General features: G+C 34.8%; 1 protein-coding gene across 1 annotated transcript in view; it reads left to right on the top strand.

The window, feature by feature from the left end:
* LOC145672847 (uncharacterized) overlaps positions 1-12,597 on the top strand; it is a 72,962-nt gene that overhangs the window by 26,293 nt on the left and 34,072 nt on the right. Inside the window, exons 2-4 of the mRNA XM_081742001.1 lie at positions 4,353-4,538; positions 5,554-5,745; positions 6,840-7,240. Of these exons, the coding sequence (XP_081598127.1) occupies positions 4,358-4,538; positions 5,554-5,745; positions 6,840-7,240 (774 nt within the window). The 5' untranslated portion in view covers positions 4,353-4,357. The remainder of the gene's footprint in view (positions 1-4,352; positions 4,539-5,553; positions 5,746-6,839; positions 7,241-12,597) is intronic.

Below are 12,597 nucleotides of genomic sequence, written 5' to 3'. Positions count from 1 at the left end.
TATATATATATATATATATATATATATATATATATATATATATATATATATATATATATATCTGGCCTATGGAACCCGGAGGTTCAATGCTGCGTTCACAAAAGCTCTCCACTGACTTCTATCCTTAGCTAACTGCATCCAGTTTCTACTTTGTATTCCAATCTCTGCGAGATCCATCTTATTATTGTCCTTTCATCTGCGCCTAGGTCTTCCTAATGGTTATTTGCGGTCAGACTTCCAGTTAAGACTTTGAAAGGGTTTCTACTTTCTTCCATTCTGGCTACATGACTTGCCCACCTTAGCCTCCTAGATTTGATCGACGCCCCTAACAATGTTTAGAAAAGCATATAAATTATATGGTTTCTCGTTAAGAAGTTTCCGCCATTCCCCATTCCCAGTCCTCTTGGGTCCGAATATATCAGCTATTAATGCTCGCTTGCATTTATTATTTGTCTCCTTTGACCTACAGGGCATAATGGGATTCATTTCATTTCATTTCATTTTACGAACCTGCTGTAAGCGGTCTCGGATTCAATTGACAGTGGGATCACTTGGTCGGAAAAGTATAAAAACTTTTCAGGGCAGTCGTCGTGAATGAGGTTTTACTGAATTTTCCTCATACACACTAGGCAAATGCCGGAATGGTACCTCACACAATGGTTCCATTCCACTTCCTTCCTTCCCCATTCCTTTGTTCCCTCCCCAATTTCCCGGGCAAATATGATCGCCGAGAGATGTTATCCTTCATACGTGATGGGCTAACATGGCCACAGATCCCGAAAGCCCAAAAATATAATTCCTAATACTAATGATTTTCGAACCCAGCTTTTGATCATTTTCAACACATATGTTTGAATGTTATGCAACCCACATGGGCGGTTAGTTTGGCACGTATGCATACACGACAGGATACGAAACACAATAATTCATGTTACGTTGAATGTGTTTTGGGAATCATTGACCTTGTTATTAACAAGAATAATAATTAGTAACGTAATTTTTAGAAATTCTTGTTTGATCTGGTTATTGTCATATCATGGCGCCATGAGCAGCACGTGTCTTTTTTGCGTCAATTCGAAAAAAGAAAGACTTCTTAGGAAGATTGAAGAAAACCTATTGTATACAGGAATTCTTGTATTCTTCATTCTCCTTGTTTTCCTTTCTCTTTGCTGTTTCTTCCATTGTCCTTGAAAACGAACGGAAACCTAAGCTTATTGAGAATATACGGAGGGGAAATAATAATAATAGTAATTATTAATATTATTCGCTTTATATAGAATGATATTATATCTGACTTTGTCTTGTCGTATGAAGGCGTAGTTGACACTCGTGTGTGCAAGCAGGTCAGAAAGAGTTATTGATCACTCTCAAAGCTGAAAGACGAATAACAATAGAATCTTAACAATGAGTCCTTGTCATTAATTGGCCCATATTTTATTAACACAATAAAAGATAAGTACAGATTTATTCCATCATTTATCTTTATACTCGTTCTCTCTCTCTCTTTCTTTAGTTCTCTTTCCATCTCAATACCATTGTCTTTGTTAACAGAATTGTGTACACAGCAAGCACCAATCGAAAATGAGACAGATGATAGATAAAAAGCAATAATAATAATACTAATAATAACAAATAACTTAATTACTAACCTTGGTTTGTTCCAAGTACATACTTTTTCTTTCTTTCTTTCAAACTGGCACCTAATCACTGCTGTCTACGATCGCGAAAATACATAGAATCATTGCGGAAAAATAGATAATTAAAACGCTGTTGAAATACTAAGAAGCAATAACCGAAATTCTGTTGTTCGAAAGCTTAGAAAGTAATCATTGAAAAACATTTAACGAAGTCCAGAAAAGTATTAACTAAAATTCTAATCAAAAATTTGAAGAAAGAAAACATTGGTAACTTGTAACACACAGTAGACGCACACGCTTGCACGACCAACTTGCATGAAAGATTTGTTTCATCATGCATATTGGAAGAATTTTTTGCCCACACACATAGCAACTTACTGTTCAACTTACTAAAAGAATGAATCAGAGGAAAGAGTCACGTGATTTGTTCCGCTGTCGTGATTGGCGGACCTAAATATAAAACAACCAACTTGCATGAACGAGTACATACACGATTAACTTGAATGAAGGTCGACAAAGCCATCATGCAAGTTTACAGAAGATTTTTTAAAATTTCAACATGCTTGAACGAGGCCACACACCATCAACTTGCCTGTGGTTTTATCATTCTTCATGCAAGTTGGACGGTTTCTTCATGCATGTGTGTGCATGTATGGGTCCTTAAGGTACCAGACTATTGTCCTTGTTGCCATAAAACTAAATATACATAAACGTTATCGTTAAAAAGTGAAGTATAATTCAAAATTCAGATAAGTAGTAATATATTTTTTTTTTGTTCAAAATTCTAAGAAGAAGTAGCAACTACAATGCTTCTCAAAGTTTTCAAAAAGAGTAACTGAAACACTGTTTAAGGAACAGAAAAGTTTTAAGTGAAATATTTTACAAAGTCACAGAAAGCAGTAACTAAAGTGCTATTCTAATTTCTGAGAAACAGTAACCAAAATACTAATCAGTGATATTCTGTTCAAAACTAAGGAAAAATATTAACTGAAATCATTTCTGAAGCCTTAACAAATACGTAGTAACTAAAATAAAAAAGTATTGTAGTATACCAAGTAAGGATATAAACGCTACGAAAATCGATGAAGAAAGAACACAGTAGCATTACCTACGAGACAAAAGCTGTGAAAATGAAAATCTCTCGTCTCAGAAAGTTTCACTTCAGAAACATACACTTTCTGTTGGACTAGTTCTTCGAAAAGCATGTCCTTCTATTCGAAGGTGTTCACTTACCTACGACAGTTCACTATTTTACCATTGGTTGTATTTTTTGTAACGACCAACACTCTTGACAATTGACCGACAACGCAGTTTCCACCGCAGAAGATTTTTGCCACGTGTACAAGGGATATTTTAATTCATATTTTGACGCTCTAAAGAGATCAGAAACTGTGTGCACATTAAGAGAGGAAGGACATATTTCGGAAGTCCAAAGGTACAGTATTCCACTGAAATTGAGGCTATTCACTGGGATGTTGGAAATAGTAGGGATTCAGTCCTAGCTTCCACCCCTCTGTAGAATGTGAACGATGATTTTGCTATGTGACTGGATGTCTTGTCCTGATGTTTTGCTCGTCCAACCTGATGGTGTTTGCTCCATACAATGTGGAGTTTTGTTGTTGTAGATATCCGTCAAAACGTGTTCCTGATAATAGCCGCTTTTGATTTTTATACAGTTAGCAACACGATTTAGCCGTAATATTTCCTACAAAACCCAGCCACAACCATGAGACTGCGTGGGTAACTTATGGTAAACTGACGAATGAAACCGCTTAGTCCTTAGAACCTTTCAACTGTCGATCAACTGTATATCTATGGCTCGTGTATGGTGTCTACAAACTTTCATTGATGTCTCGCAGGGTCACGCTAGTGTTGTTTTCTTCAGTTGACTTTTCATTGCACGAAATGCATAGTTTTCAGCGCATGAATATTTGCCCTATAGATACGTAACTTTGACACGTAACTTTTTGTGATGGTAGATGGTTGATTGGGGTACGCAGAACCGAATGGCCATGTAGCATGCTGCGCCGGTTGATCCTTGGCACCATCTGTGCAGCATTGGTAGTATCCGCTTAACTCTTTGAGGCACGGGAGCCAGCGTTATTTTCTACCCCTTGCTGCACGAAAAAAAAATCTTGTTTTGAATTTTTAAAATTTTTATTAAAATTATACATGTAGACAATCTCAAAACACACCAAATTAATTTAAGTTTATTTTTCAGTTAATAGTTGGACGAAAAAATGAATATCAAAGGTGGTAAATACAACTTCCCACCGTGTCTCAAAGAGTTAACTAGGGTCCGTTTCGGACATGGCTTAATCTGCAATATACAGTCCGAGAAAGATTGCATTGTATATCGTTTCACTATATCATTCACAGTAAGATATCAAGCATAAACTATACTGGAACAGTACATCGGAAAATTGTACAATGTAGTTTTTGCAGAATCGATTTACTCTCGGCGCCATTAGATTTCACAGAACAACACTATTTTGCTAACACGATACATCACTCATTACTACCTTAGTGGTGAATCTTTCACGCTTCTGCGTTAGGTCTGCTCCATGTCATGCCCTTGACACTTTATGTATGAAAGTCTATCAGACTCTGTACTTGTTGCTATTTAAATATAATCATGATGATCAACCAGTATACTCAGTTAACTTACCTCCCACAAGTACTACTTCTTTTATGTTTCTTATTTTTTCTTTTCAGAAGCAATGCCAAAATCTTTTCTGATCAAAAACTTACGTGAGGATTCGCCGCCACTTACTCCATCTACCTCGCCAGCAATGGTAGCGTCTCCGCGACCTGATTCACCGGAAAATTCACATCAACGACACAGCGCCTTTTCTCTCGTTTCACCACGAGACAGGAATATTAAAGGAACCACTTTACGAGGTAAATATTCTCTTTACTAACTGCATGTTCTTTATGAAACACTGTACAATTTTGGCATAAAATATATGTGAAACACCTTTTTTGACATTCATTCCCATAGTTCGGATCGTTCTTGATAGATTTTTTATCAACATTTGTTAAAATTTCATCCATTTAAACAGTTAGAGATTAAGTTTTTATGCGTATTGTTTTAAATTCGATGTCTAATGGGAAAACAAGTTGGGATTATGTTTATGGAAGTTTTGGTTTTGTTAACCAAGCATCTTGAGGCAATGAAGAATTATTTAGGAGATTTTTGGAAATATCTGGGGCAGGAGAGATTGATAGGAGGTAAAGTTGAAGCAAAAGCAAAGATAAGTGACGGACTTACAAAGAAACTACTTGAATTATGAAGTAGGGAACACTGGTCTAGAAAACCAGAAATAAACAGACGTGAATAGGAGTAAGAATTACAATTATGCAAATAAATTCCGTCTGTCTGATGTGCCTTATGGCCAAATGATCCACATGCATACTTTTATGTGCGTGATTCATATTTCTATCCGCGGTGGAAGCACTTAATTCCACTTTAAAAAGTAGCACCCGTCTCATATGGCTTCGGTACTGAAAAGGGACGTTAAACTTCAATCAATAATCAACAAGCCACCTATTCGGCCATCGCTCTTCATGGGTTTAGTTTATGTTGAGAGGCATAAGAAGCAGCTCATATAAAGAAGTAACGAACAATAGTCTAAAGAGCATGAAAAATCACTTAGCTGATTCTTACGGATTAATTGACAAATCTTGGGCTCCAAACACCTATATAAGGGAATTAGAAATTAATAATTCAATCTAAAAAAATAGACACTAAAATATTATTTTTTCTTTTAGTTAGCAAATGTAAATAATAATAATAATAATAATAATAATAATAATAATAATAATAATAATAATAATAATAATAATAATAATAATAATAATAATAATAATAATAATAATAATAATAATATATCCCCTTTTTTATTTGTATTTTTAGAACCAGGAGCAACAGTCATATATGGTCCCCTGAGTCCATTGGTTCCAGTCTCATATCCACCGTATTTATGGCCCCCATTTCCTGGTCTTCTGATGCCTTACACGCCACATCTGTCCCGTCCGCCAGAAGCTCTGTCTCCAGAGCGTGCTGCAATTCTGGACAGAGTTTACAGTCCAGAGAAGGCTCGAATAGGTAAGTAATACGAAATACTAGATAATTCTTTTCTTTAACTAAATTAATAAGATCTTGGGTATGCCATGCTTCTTCCTCCGTTTCTGATCAAAGCACTTTTACGTAGTGTACAATTTGTGGTCTTTATGAAACATTATATAGTATCACATCTGGACATTGTCAGATCATTTTAGGGGGAAAGATATTTCTCCCTCGAGGAATCAGATAAACTTAAACTATGTTCAAGGGATTCTTCTACTTTGAACATAGTTGAATTCTGTCTGATTAGTAACGAAGAAGGTTAAATTTGTGTTATTTATTGAACTAAGCAGTGTACGCAACAATTTTGTTGCTGAAAGTTTAAAGTTATTTACAGGATACATAATTGTATCTTGATTATAAGAATGATATTTCTGAATTCAGAATCTGAAGATGAAAATGTTTCTAAACATTTTCATAAAGTTTATTTAAGGAAATCTCGAGTAACAAAGAATTTGTCTTAATATCACGTAACATAATATAACAGAGCTGTTTTTTACAATCCTTTATCATTGAGTAACAGGATAATTTTATTATTATTTTAATTTGAAATTAGAATAATTATTATTTTTATTTATTTATTTTGTAATAAATTATTAACGTTATTACAAAATAAATACAAATATTATTTAAAATGTAGATAACAAGGAACCAAGACAACATGATAAGTCATCAATTACCGCTGAGTTCATTTTTCTAGTCGATGTCTTAACCTAGATTTTTGGGTAATTCATATTTTGGCCACACTGTAATTTCTATGGATGGCAACAATGATTATTCTTCCGATTCGTATTTTTGGATGTAGAATAACATTATCTATTATTGTGGTAAGTTACATTTCAATATCTCTTTCCACTTACGAAAAACGGGCGAAAGAAAAGTTTTAGCTTTTGAAAAATATTTAGTAGTCTGCCTCCTTAACATATTTTCATTTTAAATTTATTATTATTATTATTATTATTATTATTATTATTATTATTATTATTATTATTATTATTATTATTATTATTATTATTATTATTATTGTTTTTATTTGAGTATTATGTAACTTGTAAGTTACTACTTACTTGTTTCAGATGAAGATGATCGTAGTAACGATGTACCTTTGAATTTGTCCATCAAATCGAAGCGAACTAATGGAATTTGGTCGCCCGCAAGCATTTGTGAACGGGAAGGAGAACTGAGCCCAGCTCCTTCTGAGGAACAAGTTCCAACCTCGGTGATTCAACCAGACTCTCCGTCGTCACGCATTTCGTCCATCGGAAGGACAACTACCACAACAACACCTTCAAAATTAGTGGACACTCTGTCAAATCATCATCGCTGCGTCGTCTGTAGGGAAAGTTTCACGTCAACTCAAAGTCTAGAGACACATTCCAAAAGGTGTGTAGAGTGGGTGGCTCGTGAACAAGATAGAACCGTGTCAGTGACTCATCATCCGCCAAAGAACTCATCCGGCTGTGAAAGAACTTTCCAGGTAAGAAGAATTCATTAATATTTTCTATACATTTTTTGTGTAGCGTTTCTCGTTTCTTTTCCGTTCCTGCATGCGACTGTCGTGATGGCAACGTAAAAGATCAAAATCAAGTCATTTAGCTACACGATATTTTTACAAGTAGTAAGCGCGTCACTGTAAGAAGAAGATGAGCAACAATATCTACAATCTGCTACTTAACAATGTACAATTTTATAAATAAATACGAGGACCGTCCAGAAAGTCCTAGATGTTTTGGCCTATCGTGGCAGTATGCGTGGCTAGAGTCGCCATATTGATGTCAGAATTTTATCACACTCAGTACGCATCCCAGCTGTGGTAGTGTGAGAACTGTGACGTTCTCATTGTGCTTTCTATGATGTGTTAGAATGTACGTTGCAATAGAAAATCCTGTCTCTTGTGAGGTGCTTGTTGTGATTCAAGTTTTGTTAAAAAAAAACACAGGTCAATGTCAGGGAAACTTAGCGCGAAGATGTTTTTTCACGACAACGCACGCCCACACATGGCCAAGCGTACCCGAGAGCCCTTGTATGGTTTTGGATGAGAGGTGTTCGATTACACACCATACAGCCCGGATTTGTCGCCAAGCAACCACCACCTTTTCCCAGCGTTGAAGACACGGCTCGGTACACAACGCTTTGATACTGACGCCGAATTGCATGCTGGTGTAAGCCAGTGGTTGAAATTGCAAGCGGCAGATTTCTATCATGACTATACAGTACAACCCCTCAAATCCGAACCCCAGAAATCCAAAAACCCGGCAAATCCGAACACGTTCTCAGGAGAAAAAAATAACTACAGCTGGAAAATGAAAAAAAAATAGATTTAATCACACAAATTTAGTTTTTTTAAGGTTTTAACATTTTTAGACTTAATTCTTATTCTAAATCATTATCTAATTATATTCTTTCAAGACGACAGTTATTGATATGCGACAATCATTTTGGACATGAGTGTACACCCGCCAATCAAGGTCACTGCCACCCTGTCTAACCTCAGTCGTTGTTTTACCGCTAATTCAGTGACGAAATAAGTACGTAATATTATTTCCCGGGTAATCCGAACCCCCCGAAATCCGAACAATCTTCAGCCCCAATTAGTTCGGATTTGAGGGGTTGTACTGTATTGAAAAACTTGTGCCGCGCTTTGATAAGTGCCTTAATTTGCATGGCGATTATGTGGAAAAGTAGCTTAGGAGTTACCATTCAAATGTATATAATAAATTTCGTTTGTTCATTCTATTACTTTATTTATTTATTTTACGTCAAAACGTCTGTTACTTTCTGGACAGTCTTCGTAAATACAGAGTAATCTATTCCAGTTGAATAAAACTATCTAAAATTATTAGCAACGAACGAAACACTTTAGCGCCCTAAAATTTCGTTTCTACTTAGTTTTGTCAAAAACTACGCATGATAGTTAATCCAGAAGGATATTAAATTTGTTCAGCTCGATGTAAATTATCGATTGACGTACATAAATGTCATCTTTTGACAACATTTTAGTTAAAAAAAATAAACAAAAGTTACTGTTGAAGAGTTGCTAATTATTTCGGCCTATATCTAATCAACTAGGGATGTCCAAAATTTTCCGGAATTCCGATTTCGGAAAATTTAATTTACAGAATCTGAAACTTCAATTTTCGGGTTTCGGACAAATTTGGAATTAGGAAAAATTCCGGAATTCAGGAAAATTCCCGAATTTGAAAAAATCCAAATTCCATGATTTTTCCGAAATCCTGAATTTTTCTGAATTCCGGAATTTTTCCGAAATCAGGAATTTTCTAAATTCTGGAATTGGTCATCCCTATTCTGTACTGTTGTCTTGTAGTGTCATACTGAAGAGTATACTTTGATGAGGGTATACCGTACATCAATATAGTTTCATCTGAATAAGTGACATGGTTTTTGTACGTATCGTCATGGTTATCGTACAGTAAGAATGTTTAAGTTTACAGAAGTATTATTTTCCCCTTGATTTTCTCAAAAATTAAGCATGAGAATTTACACTTACCAATATAATTTTGTTCAGCTCAATGAGATGCATCAATTTATATATCCCTCGTCCTAGGAAACTAATATTGCAGAACTTAACTGATTTTTTTTCTGTTTATATGTTGGTGTCACATTTTCCTATTTTAAAAAATCACCCATGTCTATCTAATCTTATTTTCTTTCAAATTTTGCACGCATATTTATATCCAGTCAGAGAGGAAGACACACACATATCTCTGCAGCAATGTAGAATTTCTATTTTGCCCCATCGCGCTGCCTTCTACAAACGATTATTTTACTGTCACATCATTCGCCTCTCCTTCACCAGTGTTGCAATCAGTGTTCGTAGGTTTCTTTACGAAAATTTCCCTCGATTGACGCAAAATTTTACCTTTTGCTATCATATTTTCCCCTAGTTTGTTGAGTATCCATTTCCTATGACAGAAGTTATGAGATAAGATCAATTTAGCTATATTAAAGGAAGTGTCAACCACATTTGCTCAATTCATTTACTTTTTTTTGCCTTTTTTCAAACTTTTCTTTCATTTTTTTAAACAAAAAATACACACAAATACACCCAGCCAACAATGGGTACAAATTATGCTACTTTAAACACACATACAAAAACTACTACTATTGTACTGATTTATTTTTGAAGAACAAAGAAAAATTTAAGCATTTATATTGGTCAATCAATCCGTGCGAGAATTTTTAGAACCTAGATTTTCACGTTTTATCGAAAATTTCCCTTTTATTTCCCTTTTTGTTAAATATTTACCCATGAAATTTCCCTCAAACTACAAACACTTGGTTGCGATAATCATTTGAATCCTTGGTACTCTCGAAAAAAAAAAAAAAAAAAAACGACTTAAAGATAATAGGTGAAGCTCTGCTGTACATAGTTTTCTCTAAGACAGTTTGAAATCTAAGATTTGGGTGAACTATTGTTGTCCACGAGATTCATTGAAATTTCACGTCTCGTCTTAATTCGCGCCTCATATCGATTTGCAAATGTATTTCTTGTGGACAACAATAATTGTCCCTAACAAATGTTTCGAGTTAAGCAATTCGGACAACAGAGAAAGAAAGACAAATTTTTATCCTTAAGAGTCTTCATCCTAGCGAAATTAAAATACCGCTAATTTCACAGTAATTATGTGATATCTTCAAATAGATAAAAGGTAATCGAAATGTGGAACAAGAGCGCCCTAGACAATATCATTTTACATGAAAAACCGTTACCACGACTCACTTATCTGCTTTCGATTTCGAGCCATTTTGAAAATCGGCATTTATTTTCGCGTTTCTAAACAGCTGAAAACATAAAGCCACTACGTGACTTGTGATAACGGTACCTCACGCAAAATAATATTGTCTAGGGCGCTCTTGTTCCATATTTAAATTATCTTTTATCTATTTGAAGATATCACATAATTACTGTAAAATTAGCGGTATTTTAATTTCGCCGGGATGAAGACTCTTAACAATTTCCTAGTAGTATATTATTCAGTGAATAGTCTTTAAATTCCGTGTATCCACATTTTGCTTTGCTGTAGGGCTTTTATATATTTAGTTAGCAAACTTCCTGGTGCGGCAGAGATTTATTAGTTGCGTTATGCAATATAATATTTTCTTTTAAAAAGAATCACAAAGACAATATGACGTCTATAGAACTCATTTGACCAAACTTGGCATTGAGATACACATTGACTTTCTTAGTAAGCATGTATAATATTTTCCAGTGCAGAACTTTGGTTCCAGAGTTATTAGCCATCCAAGTTGGGATTTGAAGTTTAGTCAAATTTTTGCGGAAAAAGAAGAGACAATATACTAACGTAGTAGCTACTTAGAAAAAGAATAAAGGGAAACCAAGGGTAAAAGTGGATCTGAAAAGGTAGGGGGACGGTAGGTAGCGGCATAACGTTAGGCCGTTCCCCCTGCCTATCTTTGCCCATTGTAATTTTTTATGATCTAAGGGGCGCCGTACATATTTTTCGAGGCAGGGGGATGGCGTCCCCCGCGTTCCCCCTCACTTTTACCACTAAGAGAAACTACATAAAAAAAACTGTTAGATATTAAGCAAATGCAGAATGTATTTATAATTTTTTTTTAAAAAAAAGTTATTCACCCGAAGCAAAATAGAAATAACACAAACACATATAGATGAATCACTCATACATTGCTATTGCGAAACGATTAGACTAAACCTCGTCATAAAAATTATGTTTAATAAGTAATGTTAGCACAATATCAAGCCATGATCGCACCGACAGTAGTGCTTGGGAGGAAGAAGGAGTATGGGCAAGGGACGTGTTGATTCAGGAAAGAACAATGTAGATTTACAGAAAGAGAAAAAGAGGAGAAAGGAATATTGTCGTGTACGGTTGCGTGTTTGACAGGGGCTTGTGGTAAAGCTTTGTGTGGGATACACGTGCTCATATACGTCACCTGTTCACGCTATAGAAGAGTAGTATAACAGCATGCATTTGACTTCTTCTTCTTCTTCTTCTTCTTCTTTGTTTTATCATTTATCTACTGCCTCTACGGACATTGCTATCTGTAATTAGGTATATGTATACATATAGTTCTCCCCTTCTTGCAAATTATATTTCTATTCATTACTCGTGTATAGGGTCTAAATCGCTGAAATAACTGCTGTAATCATATCCAATGACAAACTATTAATAATACACTCAATGCATTAAAGAAAATCTCAACAATTATAGGTAAAGCCACACGAGATTGACCTATTAGTTCAACATATTCCAAATTATATTTCAAAATATATTATTTGCAATCGTATGTACTTTCGAACGAATGGCACCATTTTTTGCCATTGGTTGAATTACGTGTTTTCCTAACGTTGGATTGGTTGAAGGAAACCCACGATCACGTAATCACAGTTCTAAGGATTTTGACAAATGTGGAACATGGAAGTTTGACATAACAATCTTCGATAATTGAATCACCACAGCACAGTTGTACCGGATCAACACTATTCGAAAAGAATTCTAACGAACATAATGGAACGTTTGAAGAACTAAGCTGAAAATGTTCAGGAAGAATCTGTTTAGGTGTTCAGATACTGGATTGGGAGAAATGGCTCCTTAATCTCCTAACCTAAATCCCATAAGCTTTGTCAGATGAAGAGTTCTGAAATCAAAGGTAGAATATTTTGTGATGCCGACTTGTGAGAATTGATACACCCTACACGGTTTGCTTACTTCCATTCCAAATGTATTATTATTATTATTATTATTATTATTATTATTATTATTATTATTATTATTATTATTATTATTATTATTATTATTATTATTAAATGAGAATTTTGAAATCTAGAAC

This window comes from Thermobia domestica, chromosome 2, assembly GCF_964235325.1.
Source record: "Thermobia domestica chromosome 2, izTheDome1.hap1.1, whole genome shotgun sequence".
Lineage (NCBI taxonomy): Eukaryota > Metazoa > Arthropoda > Insecta > Zygentoma > Lepismatidae > Thermobia > Thermobia domestica.
This window is presented reverse-complemented; position numbering and strand designations above follow the sequence as displayed.